Raw genomic sequence first — 13,628 nt, forward strand, 5'->3', positions numbered from 1 at the left:
TGGCTGCTGGAGTTGTCCAGAGAGGGTGTGCAGTCCAGCTTTGGTTCTGTTGTGGGCCATTCTGTGGCCCTGCCCAGCGTACAGGTGGATGGTGGTGCCAGGCATCCAACCCCCCACGACCCGCCCCCCCCCCCCTGCTTCTTCAGCTGAGCGTGGTCCACCAACAGCCACAGGCAGACCCCTCAAGGTCGCCCTCTCTCCACAGCATACATCGTGGCCGTGTACCACAGCATGAAGGAGGAGCTGCGGCGCAGTGCCCCAGGGGGCACACCCCTGAGATGGCGGGGGCCCAGCCAGCTCTCCCAGGATGCTGCGGCCTCCAGTGCCCTTCCTGGTGAGCATGCCCTCACCGTGTCCCAGGGGTCCTCGGGGCCCGCCCTCCACGTCCTGCTGTGGCTCAGTGGGGAGCTCAGCTATGGTCCCTGCCCTCCTAGGAATGATCACCTTCTCCCAAGACTACGTGGCCAACGAGCTGACTCAGAACTTCTTCACCATCACTCAGAAGATTCAGAAGAAAGTCACAGGCTCCCGGAGCTCCACTGAGCTCTCCAGCATGTTTCCTGCCCTTCCAGGTTCTCACTTGCTGCTCAACAACCCCGCATTGGAGTTCATCAAGTACGTGTGCAAGGTGAGGCTGCAGCACCCATGTGTGAGGCAGGGACTCTCCCACTAGCGAGGGTGTGCTAGGGGCTGGGAGGGCAAGAGGGTGGCCAGGTGCCTGGGTGCTGGCATGCTGGTGTGCAGAGTTGGGAGTACATTCTTGTGGACTCCCCCACCCTTCACTACCCATTCTGTGCAGCTGCTGTGTGAGTCATTTGGGATGAGAAGTGGACGGGACAGGAAAGACCCCCATCCTCATGGAGCCTGCGCTCCAGTGAGGGGAGGACATGTCAGTGAGGGGCAGGGCAGGACATGTGAGGAAGAATGGGGCCCCCAGTGAGACCCTGTTGACCCAGAGGGCCTGGTCAGGTGCACCCTGTGCACCCCAGGAGGAACAGGATGCAAAGGCCTTGAGGTAGGATGATCTGGGGTTGCTGCTAAAAGACACATGCAGAGTGGGCATGAAATGGCAGATGCTTGCAGATCTCATGGCTGGTGGGTCCAGGGACAGACTCCCATAAGGAGTGGGCTGTGGTGGAGCCGCAGGGGAGAGCTTGCTCTGTTGCGAAATGCCTCTCTGGGAAGGCAGGCCGAGTCAGCGATGGGATAGCATTACTAGATGGCAACCATGCAGGCGTCACCTCTTAGAGAGCACTTTGCTGTGCATCAAGTTACCTCCCCGCAAACTGCCTTTCGACAGGATGCTCCAGGCTCAGGTGACTGCCGCTGGTAGTGGAGAGGTAGTTTAGCATGCTGTTTCCCTGCTTTGGTGGACTTCATAATTCTCAAGGTTTATTTATTTCTTTATTTTTTCAAGGTTTATCTTTAAGTGAAGGATAACTTATGTACAATGAGATCTCACAGTTGTTAGTCCCTGTCCTGTGAGCTTTGGCAAAGGCATACAGTCGTGTCTCCAGCACAGTCAGGATGCAGAACATTTATCCTGCACACCCACCTCGGCATGCGCTCCTCTGTCCCATCTGTCCTGTGTCCCTGTACTTTATGAAATTCACACACAGTAAGACCTACTCTTGGGAGGGCAGTCATTGGAGTTTCGCAGAGGGATGGAGCTGGGCCCCCAACAGCAGGGTTCCCACCATCACCACCTGGGTGAACTCCCCCTGCTTGCCTGGCACCACTGACCTGTCCCTGCACTGTCACCTCTTCCAGAATATGACATCGTGGATGATGTAGCCTTTTAGGTCTGGCTTCTTCCCCTTAGCAGAATGGGTCTGCACTTCTTCCAGATTGTCCCATGTTTCAGTATTTTGTTTCTGTGGCTGAGTGGCACCCCATTGTGCAGAAGAACCACGGTTTGTTGTTCACTGGTTAAAAGTACATCTGGGTTTTTATTTTTTTATTTTTAATAGCAAGGCTGCTATAAACATTCTTTTTTTTTCATTTTTATTTATTTATGATAGTCACAGAGAGAGAGAGAGAGAGGCAGAGACACAGGCAGAGGGAGAAGCAGGCTCTATGCACCGGGAGCCCGACGGTGGGATTCGATCCCGGGTCTCCAGGATCGTGCCCTGGCCCAAAGGCAGCCACTAAACCACTGCGCCACCCAGGGATCCCTATAAACATTCTTATATAGGTTGGTGTGGGGTTTTTTGTTTTTGTTTTTGTTTTTTTTTGAAGATTTTATTTATTCATGAGAGGCACAGAGAGAGACAGACAGACAGAGGGAGAAGCAGGTTCCATGCAGGGAGCCCAACATGGGACTCGATCCCGGATCTCCAGGATCACGCCCTGGACTGAAGGTGGCGCTAAACCACTGAGCCACCCGGACTGCCCTCTTATATAGGTTTTTGTGTGAACAAAGTTTCATTTTATTGGATAAAAATGGAGGAGGAGGATTGCTGGGTCACATCTTAAGTGCATTCTTCTAAAGAGGCTGCTCCAGTGTGCATTCCCCCTGGTGGTGTATGACAAGATCCCAGCTGTTCCACATACCTCTTGGAACTTGGTAATCTTCAAAAATTTAGCTGTTCAGATAAGTGTGTGGTGGTATCTCATTATGTTCTTAATTTGTATTTCCCCAATACTAACAATGCTGTGTATTTTTTCACATGGTGTTTTTTGTCCGTATGTCTTCAGTGAAATGTCCAAAGTTTTTTGCCCATTATTAAAAACAGGGTTATTTTTCTTACTTTTGAGGGTTTTTTTTTAAAAGGTTATTTTTATTTATTTCAGAAAGAGAGAACATGAGCGGGGGCAGAGAGAGAGGGAGAAGCAGACACCCCGCTGAGTGGGGAGCCTGACTTGGGACTCAGTCCCAGGACCCTGAGATCATGACCTGAGTCAAAGGCAGGCACTTAACTGGCTGAGCCACCCAAGTACCCCATTATTTTTTAGTTTTAAAAGTTCTTTATATATTGTGGATATAAGTCCTTTATCAAATATGTGATGTCTAAATATTTTCTTCCAAACCTTTACCTACCTTTACCTACCTTTTCAAAATTCTCAACAGTATTTTTAGGTGAATGGATCTTAGCTTTGATTTGTCAATTTTTTTTTCTTTGGGGGAGGGGAGGAGAAGGGCAGACAGAGAGGGAGAGAGAATCCTAAGGCATAGAGCCCAACATGGGGCTGGATCTCACAACCTTGAGGTCATGACCTGAGGCTTAACTGACTCAGCCACCCAGGTGCCCCTGAGTTAATTTTTATAGAGTGTGCAGGTTGCAGATTGAGGTTAATATTTCTATGTAAGTGTGTCTGATTATCCCAATACGATTTATTTGAAAAGATTGTCCTTTGTAACTTTTTCAAAACTTAACTGGCCATATATATATATACATATGGCTCTTTTTCTGAATCTCCATCAGTCTCCTTGTCTATTTTCCAACACCACGTTGTCTTGATTTATGTGACTGTTGAGTCTTAAAACCAGATGGTGTGAACGCCTCAACTTCGTTTTGTTGTTGGTCTTTTCAAGATTGTTCTGGCTTTTCTGTCTAGTTCATTTGCTTTAAATATAAATTTTTGAGGGATCCCTGGGTGGCGCAGCGGTTTAGCGCCTGCCTTTGGCCCAGGGCACGATCCTGGAGACCCGGGATCGAATCCCACATCGGGCTCCCGGTGCATGGAGCCTGCTTCTCCCTCTGCCTGTGTCTCTGCCTCTCTCTCTCTCTCTCTCTCTCTCTCTGTGACTATCATAAATAAATAAAAAATTAAAAAAAAAAAGAAAAAAAAATAAATATAAATTTTTGAATCTGTATATGAGGTTTTTTTTTTCCTTTTTGGATTTTATTTACTTAACAAAGAGAGAACACAAGCAGGGGGAGCAGCAGAGGGGAGGGAGAAGCAGACACCCTGCTGAGCAGGGAGCCCAATATGGGACTTGATCCCAGAACCCGGAGATCTTGACCTGAGCTGAAGGCTCACCCAGCCGAACTACCCAGGCACCCCAGTCTATCAGTTTCTATCCAGGAAAAAAAAAAAAAAATCCCTTTCAAATGTTGATTGGAGTCATTTTAACCTATAGATTAACTTAGGGAGAATTAACATTTTAGTGCTGAGATTCCTCAATTCGTGAACCATTGTATCTTTCCATTTATTTGGGTCATCTTTGGTTTTCTTCATCAGTGTTTTGAGGTTTTCAGCATATAAATAATTGCACACATTTGCACTTAAAGTTTTCAGGTTGTTTGGTCCCATTGTGATGGCAGTGACTTCTTTTAAACTTGTTTCCAGCTATTCATTGCTAATATATAGAGATACATGGATATTTGTATATTGACCTTGTATCTTGTATCACATCTTTTTTATCTATTCATTATCAATGGACACTTGGGCTGCTTCCATAATTTGACTATTGTAAATAATGCTGCAGTAAACATAGGGGTGCATATATCTTTTTCAATTAGTGTTTTCATTTTCTTTAAGTAAATACCCAGTAGTGGAATTACTGCATCATATAGTAATTCTAGTTTTAACTTTCTGAGGAACCTCCATACTATTTTTCACAGTGACTGCACCAGTTTGCATTCCTACTAACTGTCCATGAGGGTTCCCTTTTCTCTGCATCCCACCAACACCTGTTCTTTCTTACATTGATTTTAGCCCTTCTGACAGGTGTGAGGTGATACCTGATTCTGGTTTTGATTTGTATTTCCCTGATGATGAGGGATGTTGAGCATCTTTTCACATGGCTGTTGGCCCCCTGGCTATGGCACTCATTTTTTTTTTTTTTTAAAGATTTTATGTATTCCTGAGAGACCGAGAGGCAGAGACACAGTCAGAGAGAGAGGGAGAGAGAGAGAGAGAGAGAGAGAGAGAAGCAGGCTCCATGCAGGGAGCCCAGTGTGGGACTCAATCCCAGGACTTCAGGATCATACCCTGAGCCAAAGGCAGACACTCAACTGCTGAGCCACCCAGGCGTCCCTGACACTGATTTTTAAATAATGATCCAGCCTTGCATTCCTGGGATATATCCCACTTGATCATGATGTGCTATTCATTTTATGTATTGGTGGGTTCAGTTTGTTGGTATTTTATTGGGGATTTTTGAGTGTACATGATGGTTGTTGGTCTGTTATTTTCCTGTACTGTCTTTATCTGGTATCAGGGTGATGTTAGCCTTATAAAGTCACTTAGATGTGTTTTCCTTTTGGTGTATCCTAGTAGATACTGTGTAGAATGTTGTTTTTTCTTAACATTTGGTAATTTACCAGTGAAATCTCTTTTCATTTTTTCTCTTTCGGTCCAGTTTTTTAAATTGGAAATAAGTAATCTGTATGTTTTTAAGCTTAAGTTGTCGTTCTTCATTATACATACTTGCCTGTTTACTTGTTTTCCATAATCTACTTATCTCACTGAATAGGGTGGTGTGCTTCAAATTTGACTATAAATAGTTATCCCAGGAATGTCTTCTAAGTGCTCTGTAGTTTTGTGGTGCTTTTGGCATTAATTTGACTATGGGAGCCAGAAAGATGTCTGTCCTGTCCTTCTTCTCCTTTAGGGACAGTCCTTCCCCTCTCATCTGTGGCTCTGTAAGCACCACCACGAGAGCCAGGCTTCCCAGCACCGGGTACACAGGCTGTAGCGTGAGGTAGAAGAGGCTTCTCTAGGCGGGCATGGGACTCCCCCCACCATTGGGGGTTGAGATCACACACTCTGCAAATGAGAATGTGATGTCCCGTTGATTTAGGACTGCCGTCATTGAGGAGGAAGGAATCAGTAGGAATGACAGGTAGAACATGTCGGTATGCTCCAGGGTCCCCTGGAACTGGGACTTGGGATCAGGGTAAAGCCTCTGTGCAGAGGGCTCTGCACTGAGGAATTGCTGGTGTGGATGCTACCACACCTCTCCTCTGACACTTGCAGCAGAAAAAGCCAGGGGTGAGGTGATGCTGAGGAACTGCAGCTTCAGGAGTTCACCTCAGACTTTTCCAGTCCAGACAGAGCAAGGAGGCCCAAGGGGCCATCCCTGACAAGCTCTGTTCTCCAAAGGTTCTGTCTCTGGACACGAACATCACAAACCAGGTGAACAAATTGAACCGGGATCTGCTTCGTCTGGTGGATGTTGGCGAGTTCTCGGAGGAGGCACAGTTCCGAGACCCTTGCCGTTCCTACGTGCTCCCTGAGGTCATCTGCCGCAGCTGTAACTTCTGCCGGGACCTGGACCTGTGTAAAGAGTTCGCCTTCTCGCAGGTGGGCAGTTGCTGGGTTCTTGCGCTCGCATTGGGTGGGAGGTGCTGCCGCGCCCACTGTTGAGCTTCTTCTGCTAGTTGTGACATAAAAGGCACTCACTGGCCTTGAGGACAATAGAAGACTGACCTGGCCCTGTCCTCCTCTGCCTAGGATGGGGCCGTGCTGCCTCAGTGGCTCTGCTCAAACTGTCAGGTTGCCTATGACACCTCAGTCATCGAGATGGCCCTGGTGGAAGCCCTGCAGAAGAAACTGATGGCCTTCACTCTGCAGGACCTGGTGAGCCTGATGGACCTGGCCTGCCCTCCAGTGGGCAGAGGGCTTTTTTTTTTTTTTTTTTTTTTTTTAAGATTTTATCCATTTACTCATGAGACACACAGAGAGCGAGGCAGAGACAAAGGCAGAGGGAGAAGCAGGCCTCCATGTCCAGGGCTCCACCCTGACATTGGACTCGATTCCGGGTCTCTAGGATCACGCCCTGGCCTGGGCCGAAGGCAGCACTAAACTGCTGAGCCACCCGGGCTTCCCCAGAGGGCTTCTTAATAAGTAGTTTGCACCCATGAGAAACTATGGTTTGTACACTTCTCAAGTCACAACCCAGTCCTCTGAGGTGACCATCCCTTGGTTCAGGCATTGTCCTCGTGATTCATTCTCCTAGTGTCTTTGGGGTTCCTGCAGGGGCCAGGTGCTGGCTATGTGGACTTCTCATAGTGGGAGGGGATAGCAAGCAAGGTAGAGTGTGTGTCATGATAAGTGTCAAGAGAACGGGATGGGGGAGAGAGACACAGGGGTATTCTCACTGAGAGGAGACATCTGAGCAGAGATCTGAGGGGGTGTGATGGAATGGGGAGGCCCAAGGGAGGAGCAGGGGTGAGGGAGCAGAGTGAATGCAGCACCCTCAGTGATGGTGTTAGGAAGGAAGCGAATAGCGCATTTGGATAAATCCTATTGCAAAATCTTGAATTTTATTCATAGTTGAGCTAAAGGCCATGGTGGTAGAGAGCAGGGAGGGCCTGTCAAGTGAAAGTGCTGAGCTGCTGACCACTGCTGGCTGTTACCGTTACTGGCCTAGGCTGGGGAGACTCCTGACCAGGACTGCTCCTCATTGCAGATCTGCCTGAAGTGCCGAGGTGTGAAGGAGACCAACATGCCTGTGTACTGCAGCTGCGCCGGGGGCTTTACCCTCACCATCCACACCAAGGTGGGGGCTCCACAGCCAGCTAGCTCTGCAGCCCTTTACCATTTTCCTTTATCTGCTTCTTTCTCTACGTATGGGGCCTCTGCCATGCTTCCCTGTTCCTCCTCTGGAACCAGGTCTCACTGTGATGGGTCATTTCTGCAGGTCTTCATGGAGCAGATTGGAATCTTCCAGAACATTGCCCAGCACTATGGCATGTCCTACCTCACAGAGACCCTGGAGTGGCTGCTGCAGAAGAACCCTCAGCTGGGCCACTAGCACCGTGAGCAGCATTCCCATTCTCTGCCCTGACTTCCCAAACTTGTCACCTTGTCTGGGATGGAGCACCAAGGAAAATAAGCCCCAGGGAGCTTCAGGGAGCAGGTCACATGGCTCCGGAGAGGCCTGACCGAACCAGTGCAGGAAGCGGCTCCATCTCTGGGTTCTCTGGGCCTCCAGCTGTGGTCAGGCCACCCATGTCAGGCCTGACAAGGGAGGGGCCCCACCACTGTCTTGCTGAATAAACAGTCCTCCCTGCAGCCCTGCCCTCCTACCCTCTCCACTGCTGTTTCAGCGGGGCAGGGTTGGGGGGGGTTGTCTTGTCTGTGCAGAGTCCTTGAGGGTAGGTGGGTCTAGTGATGTCTAGAGAGTCTGCAGCCCCTGGCCCATGTTTTCTGATCACTTGTTACCACGGAGAACATGTCCTGGGGCTTGACGTCAGCAGGATTTGGGCCATTTCCAGGTACTCCAGAACTGAAACCTGTGGGGACCCGTATGTTTTTCGCACGATGAGTTCCCGAGACTTGGGCTTCTTGTCTGGAAACTTCCTGGACAGAGTAGGGTCTACAGGAGCAGTCCCCTTGTCTGCAGCACCACTACCCTCTGATGCATCTATGCTGTGACAAGTGCCCTCCAGGTCCAAGCGCTGCTCCCAGACTAGCAGGGAGCCAGAGGGCCCAGTGGGGGAGGCAGGTGCACACCATCTATTGCAGACTTGAATGTCATCAAGTGTTAGCACCTGGGTTTAAGGAAAACATTTCTTTCCATGAAGACTTCAAGTTTTTTCCTTCAGCTCTGAGGGATCTGTGTCTGGGGAGAGACAGGAGAAACACAACAGCAGCAATTTTGTGGGGGTTGAGCAGTTCCATTCTGGCTTCTCAGCCTTAGGGATTGGTCCAAGCCCTCTTTCCCTGGTGAGGCCAGCCCAGCCTCCAGAGGCCAAGTGGTCCATAGATCTGGGACCTGATGCTGTGCTCTCCCCGTGGATGGGGCTGGGCAAGGGGAGGAGCCCCAGGTCTGGGGGAGGGAGGGTCTGCCCTTCAGTGACCCCAAGAAGACTGCTGAGCATCTGCTTCCGCTGTTGTTTCGTCAACCCCAGAAGACCAACTCCACGCTTCGTTTTTAACTAGATGAGACTGGAAGCAGAAAAGGAACAGTGGAGTTGGCAAGGCAACAAGCAGGCTAAGTGAGTCCTTTGCTCAGGCCCCAAATGGGCAGCCCCAGGGGAAGCCCTGGGTGAGCCCCAGGCTGCTGTTGGCGCTGCATCCACCAAAAATTTACCCTTGTTGCCCAACTTCTCAGTATTACACTACACTTGGAACTCTCATTTTACTCTTTGAATTTTACGTTTCTTAAAATTTTACGTGTGTGTGTGCAAGGTGTCTGTCTCTACAAGGATAGAAGGAAGAGTAGCTACCATCTGTCCAGCTGGGTGCATTGGCCCCTGTGTCCTGTGCATGGGTGTGTCTAGGCCCCGTGGCCATGAGAAACTTGACACTGGCTGGAAGGTGGACAGAGGCTGCATCAGCCCCCAGATGGAGATCGAATCAAATTAGGGCTAGGTGGTGGGGGAGGGGCACTAACTAGGCTTCCTGGAAGCAAAGCCAGGGAAGTCCCAGGGGGTGGGGGTGGGGCTGGGGACCTGGACACTGCACCCTGTGTCCCTGCAGCAGGGCTCGGGCATTTGGGGTGGGGTAGCTGTGGGCCCCAGGATCACGCTCATGCTTGGGAATGGGAAACCTGAACCCTGGCCACAGTCCTTGAATCACAGTTCAGCCCTGACTGGAAAAGCCAGTTTCTCCAAAGCTAGAGCTGGATGTCAGCAAGCCAGACACCTAGGATGTTGCAGGCTTTGGATGACCGTGGAGTTATCACCTCAAGGATGGGAGGGTCTCTACAGGATGCCAGGCGGAGGCTTCTCAGATGTGTTATTGCTGGCCGGGTTGGGTGTGGGCAGGTGGAAGGGCTAGCTCTGGCCACTTGCTAGTGCCGCTTGAACTTGGGGACTCAGGCTGGGCAGGGTCTGAGACTTCACTGGACCTTGGAAGTGACAGGATCCCAGCTGAGGTGATGTGTGCAAAGCATGACCCATGCTGCCTCAGAACTGTGTACTTGCCATCCCTGTTGCTAGGAAACCGCCGTCCAAGTTCTGGCAGCCCCTCAAGTGGGGGCTTGACCAGGCAGGCACCAAGCAGGGTTGCTGAATGCAATGACTGCTGTGGTCTCTGAGGGTGTGGTGACCAATTATCTGCAGGCCTGGCCAGCTGGTGCCAACATGTATGCCTCTTCAACCTGGCCCACCTTCTCCATCCCCCTGACCAGCACTAAATTCCTGCCCTGCCCAGGCCCTGCTTTAAGTGGGGCCTGGGAAGCTTGTACAGGTATTTGAAGCAAGAGCCAGTGTTTGCCTTAGCATGACTCTCCTCATCTCCCTGGCCTCCCTCCTCCAGAGTCCCCATCCTTTCCCATGTTTTGGGTCTGGGGTGATAACTCCTGCCCCCAGGAGGCTGGTAAGCTAACTGAACCGTAGGCGCTGGGACAAGTCTGAGTTCATGCACTGAGCCCAGCCCCTTGGCCCTGCTGCTGACCTTACCATGACCTGGCTGGACGTGGGGGTAAACATGCCTGTGTGCCGGGCTGGGGAGACAGGGCCAGAGGCGTCCACTGCCCCCACTGCAAGGATCCTCTACTACATGTTTGTATTCAGGGCCTCAAGATGCTTTTACTAAAAAATGAGGCCAGAGCTTCTGGTCACAGGTTTATTGGATTCTGGATGTGTGATTTCTTGGCCATGAAGCAAGCAAAGGGCCCGGGTGGGGAGGGGTAAGAGGCCTGAGAGGAAGTCAGGGGAGAAGGAGGCAGAAATCTGCCCCTCTCTCCAGGCCTAGGGACATGGCCAGGGTCTGGGTGCCACCCATTTCTGTCAGCGCATCACTCGGTTGCACGGGGATCTTTGGGTTCCTGGTCTCCATGGGTTACCAGGGAAGTGCAGACACCAGGGACCCTCCAGGTGGGGCCTTGCTCAAGCAGCAGGATGGAGAGTGTGTGGTGGGCTCAGAGCTGGGCCAGACCTCGGGGATCTGCGAGTGTGGAGTCCTGCCAGGGAGGCTCGGAGGCGCACAGCTGTGGTCCAGTGGTCTGCTCAGGAGTATCCACCATCTGCTTGGGTGGGGGCGGGACAGCCAGAGCTTGGCAGGCCTGGCTGGGGTCTGCAGGGCAGGGAGGGGCTGGGGGAGGGGCCTGGCCCAAAACCAGAGCCAGAGTCACGGGCCAGCTACCAGGGGAGTGTCTGGGTGCGCACACCTTGTCGAATTTCTTATGGCTGTACACCTTGTTTTTGTTCATGAACGTCAGCAAGATCCAGTCACACAGGAAGGAGCCCTGGGCCAGCAAGACCCACGTGTGAAGGCCAGGGCAACACCCTCCCAGCCACCCCCACAAAGACCCCCATGCCCAGCATGTATTTCCTTACCACTCCAATGGAAGTCAGTGCTGTGGCCAGATTAATGATGGTGGGAATCAGGCTGAACTTCCCTGCCTTGGGAGGGGAGGCTGCCTTAGATGGTTGTGGGGTCAGGGGCACATGGGACTCAAGGGAGAATGTGGGAGATGGGACAAGCCAGCTCAGTTCTGGGCCTGCTGGAACCCAGGCTGCTTTACCTGTCCATGCACAATGACATCAATGCGGATCCCATAGGCCTTGATGAGTGTGCGGGTTGTGCTGTTGTTTGTCTTGTAATATTTGGCAAACCTGGAAAAGAACGACCCTGAGGAGCATGGTGGTGGGCGCCCACTCATCACCTGAGATGAGAAGCTGCAAGACCCCACCAGCCCCTGGCCCTGTTATGTTGGAGCTACTGCAGCAGGGCCAGTGAGGACCCTGCCCTCGCAGGGCTGTTACCTGAAGTTGTAGCCAGACGAGGCTGGGACGTGCTTGGGGTCGAGCCTTCGGAAGGAGTATTTGGGGTTGCATTTTGACGCCGGCAGGTCCAGGTCACAGTCCCAGTTGATGACGACTCCAATGACGCCACCCTGCCAAGAAGTGGGCACAGAGACGGGTGTTAGGGAAGGACCCTCAAGAGCCAGGGGGTCCTGCCCTGAGACTACTCAGATGGGGTGCTCATCTCTGGGTACCTGGGGCAACTCAGGGCTGAGCCAGGAGTGCTGGGGGAGTGTCCTCTGCTTCTGAAGCATGAGGGGACACCAGTGGCCAGCTGTGTGAGCAGGAGTCAATAATTCAGCAGGAGCCCTGCACACCCTGCACGATCGGGTTGGCCGATCATGTTTCTCTCCTCTGCCTGAACAGTGCCAAGGTTGGCAGACCCTTGGTCTACAAGTAGGAACCAGCACCTGGTCGGAGGGCTGCTTCACCCACTCCCCCTCTGCCGCCCCCTCACCGTATGTGCCAGCTCCGTGAAGTTCTCCCCTGCTTGCTCCACAATGAAGCCCAGCTTGAAGATGGGACAGTAGAGGTCAGAGACCTCATCGAATGTGCAGTGTTTCAGGTAGCCGTCCTTGCGGTGCTCTATGTTGCCCCTGAGGACAACATCAGGTGGGGGAGGAGCAGAAGCTCTGTGCCCACACACCCCACATTCCCAGGAGGTAGCTCCCATCCCTAGCCCGTTGTCACCATACCCTAGTGGCTCTTACTTGGAGAACTGGAATTTAGGGTAGTGGATGCTGTTCTTGATGAGGATGGTGAAATTTGGGGCCATCTTGCCGAGAAATTGGCTGAGGAGGCACAGACTGGGTGTGTTTAGGGTTCCCGCCCCAGCCCCCCTCCCCAGCACATCCCAGCTCTGGTCACTGAGGTAAGAAAGGAGCAAAATAGTCGTGCTGGGGTGTCCACTGGGTCCCAGGGAGGTGGGGTCACTGGGTGTGCACACCTGACAGAGGCCCCATCTTCCACTGGGCACCAGCCAGACACTTCGCAGGTCTTGGCTGAGCCTTGGTAGTAGGGTACACAGCGCCCGGTCCGCAGGCCTGTGGGCAGACGTGGGCTCAGGGGCTGAGGGGTGAGGCCCTGCCCCACCCCAGGGCCAGCACGCACTAACCGTTTCCCAGCATGTCCAGCTGCCCCGACACACAGTCCTCGTCCACGTCACAGGTGGCGTTGCTGACCCTCACACTCTAGGGAGGAGCCCGCGTGGTCAGAAGCCCCACACCTCCTGGGCAGAGTCCCCTCCGTCCACCCCAGCGTGGCCCTCCTCCCAGCCTCACCTCTGGGCAGTTTCCGAGGGTCTGGGAGGCTGTGACCTCAATCCTGGTGATGATGCTGAACACGCTGCCTCCCTGGGCTCAGAAAGAGGGGATGGTCGGCCAAGGTGGGCCGCGCAGTCACCCCTCGCTCCTTCCCAGGGGCGCGCGGGGCGCGCGAGCGCACCTCGGGGGGCTTCACGTACTCCTCCACATCCCACACTTTGTGCTCGGAGTAGGTGATGCCCTTGACCTTGGTGATGACGGAGCTCTCGGGGCCCGTCTCGCTGTCCTGGTAGCTCTTCTGCACGATGAACACGTACCTGCGGGACGGGCAGGGCCGCTCTGGAGGCGACCCGGGACCCTGCCCCGCCGGTCGCCGCTGCTCCAGGCCCCCGGCCCCCGGCCCCCGGCCCGGCCCCCGCCCAGCCACACCCACCACACGAAGTAGAGCAGGATGAGCAGCTGTGCCGCGCGGTACACGACGCCCAGGCGCCGGTTCTTCACCACGATCACCTTGGGCGTCTCGTAGTCCCAGAGAGCCGACCAGCAGCCCCCGGCCAGGCGCCGGGCCGCGTCCGCCCCCGCCGGGGGCTTGGGCTCCGCGGCCGCCATGGCCCGGAACTCCGCCCGGGGCAGGAGGCGGCGCGCACCCTGCGGGCTAGGGGCGCGGGCAGGGGAGCCCCGCGGCACCGCCCCGGGGCGTGGCCTGGCGCGCCCCGCCCCA

General features: G+C 53.3%; 2 protein-coding genes across 15 annotated transcripts in view; one reads left to right on the plus strand and one right to left on the minus strand.

The window, feature by feature from the left end:
- Positions 1 to 9,032, plus strand: part of POLE (DNA polymerase epsilon, catalytic subunit) — a 51,979-nt gene extending 42,947 nt beyond the window's left edge. For 2 of the 7 annotated variants that reach the window (XM_077875106.1, XM_077875110.1), the window contains 6 exons: positions 206 to 334; positions 414 to 628; positions 6,052 to 6,252; positions 6,403 to 6,528; positions 7,322 to 7,450; positions 7,592 to 9,032. In XM_077875106.1, coding sequence (XP_077731232.1) covers positions 206 to 334; positions 414 to 628; positions 6,052 to 6,252; positions 6,403 to 6,528; positions 7,322 to 7,450; positions 7,592 to 7,705 — 914 coding nt within the window. In that variant the 3' untranslated portion in view covers positions 7,706 to 9,032. The remainder of the gene's footprint in view (positions 1 to 205; positions 335 to 413; positions 629 to 6,051; positions 6,253 to 6,402; positions 6,529 to 7,321; positions 7,451 to 7,591) is intronic. The other 5 variants (XM_077875108.1, XM_077875107.1, XM_077875109.1 and 2 more) reach the window with 5 other exon arrangements.
- P2RX2 (purinergic receptor P2X 2) lies at positions 7,189 to 13,543 on the minus strand. Of its 8 annotated transcripts, none has more exons than XM_077875119.1 (12): positions 13,341 to 13,543; positions 13,089 to 13,224; positions 12,926 to 12,997; positions 12,760 to 12,835; positions 12,592 to 12,688; positions 12,356 to 12,436; positions 12,103 to 12,241; positions 11,607 to 11,737; positions 11,366 to 11,456; positions 11,178 to 11,243; positions 11,009 to 11,086; positions 10,451 to 10,864 (listed from the first exon to the last, which is right to left on the minus strand). In XM_077875119.1, the coding sequence occupies exons 1-12, from the start codon at positions 13,514 to 13,516 to the stop codon at positions 10,760 to 10,762; spliced, it is 1,248 nt and encodes a 415-aa protein (XP_077731245.1). In that variant the 5' UTR covers positions 13,517 to 13,543; the 3' UTR covers positions 10,451 to 10,759. The 8 variants fall into 8 exon arrangements, with proteins under 8 accessions (XP_077731249.1, XP_077731248.1, XP_077731245.1 ...); XM_077875118.1 differs by having other exon boundaries at positions 12,103 to 12,277; XM_077875117.1 differs by having other exon boundaries at positions 10,451 to 11,086.
- Positions 13,544 to 13,628: the final 85 nt, after the last annotated feature.

Source organism: Canis aureus, chromosome 27 (assembly GCF_053574225.1).
Source record: "Canis aureus isolate CA01 chromosome 27, VMU_Caureus_v.1.0, whole genome shotgun sequence".
NCBI lineage: Eukaryota > Metazoa > Chordata > Mammalia > Carnivora > Canidae > Canis > Canis aureus.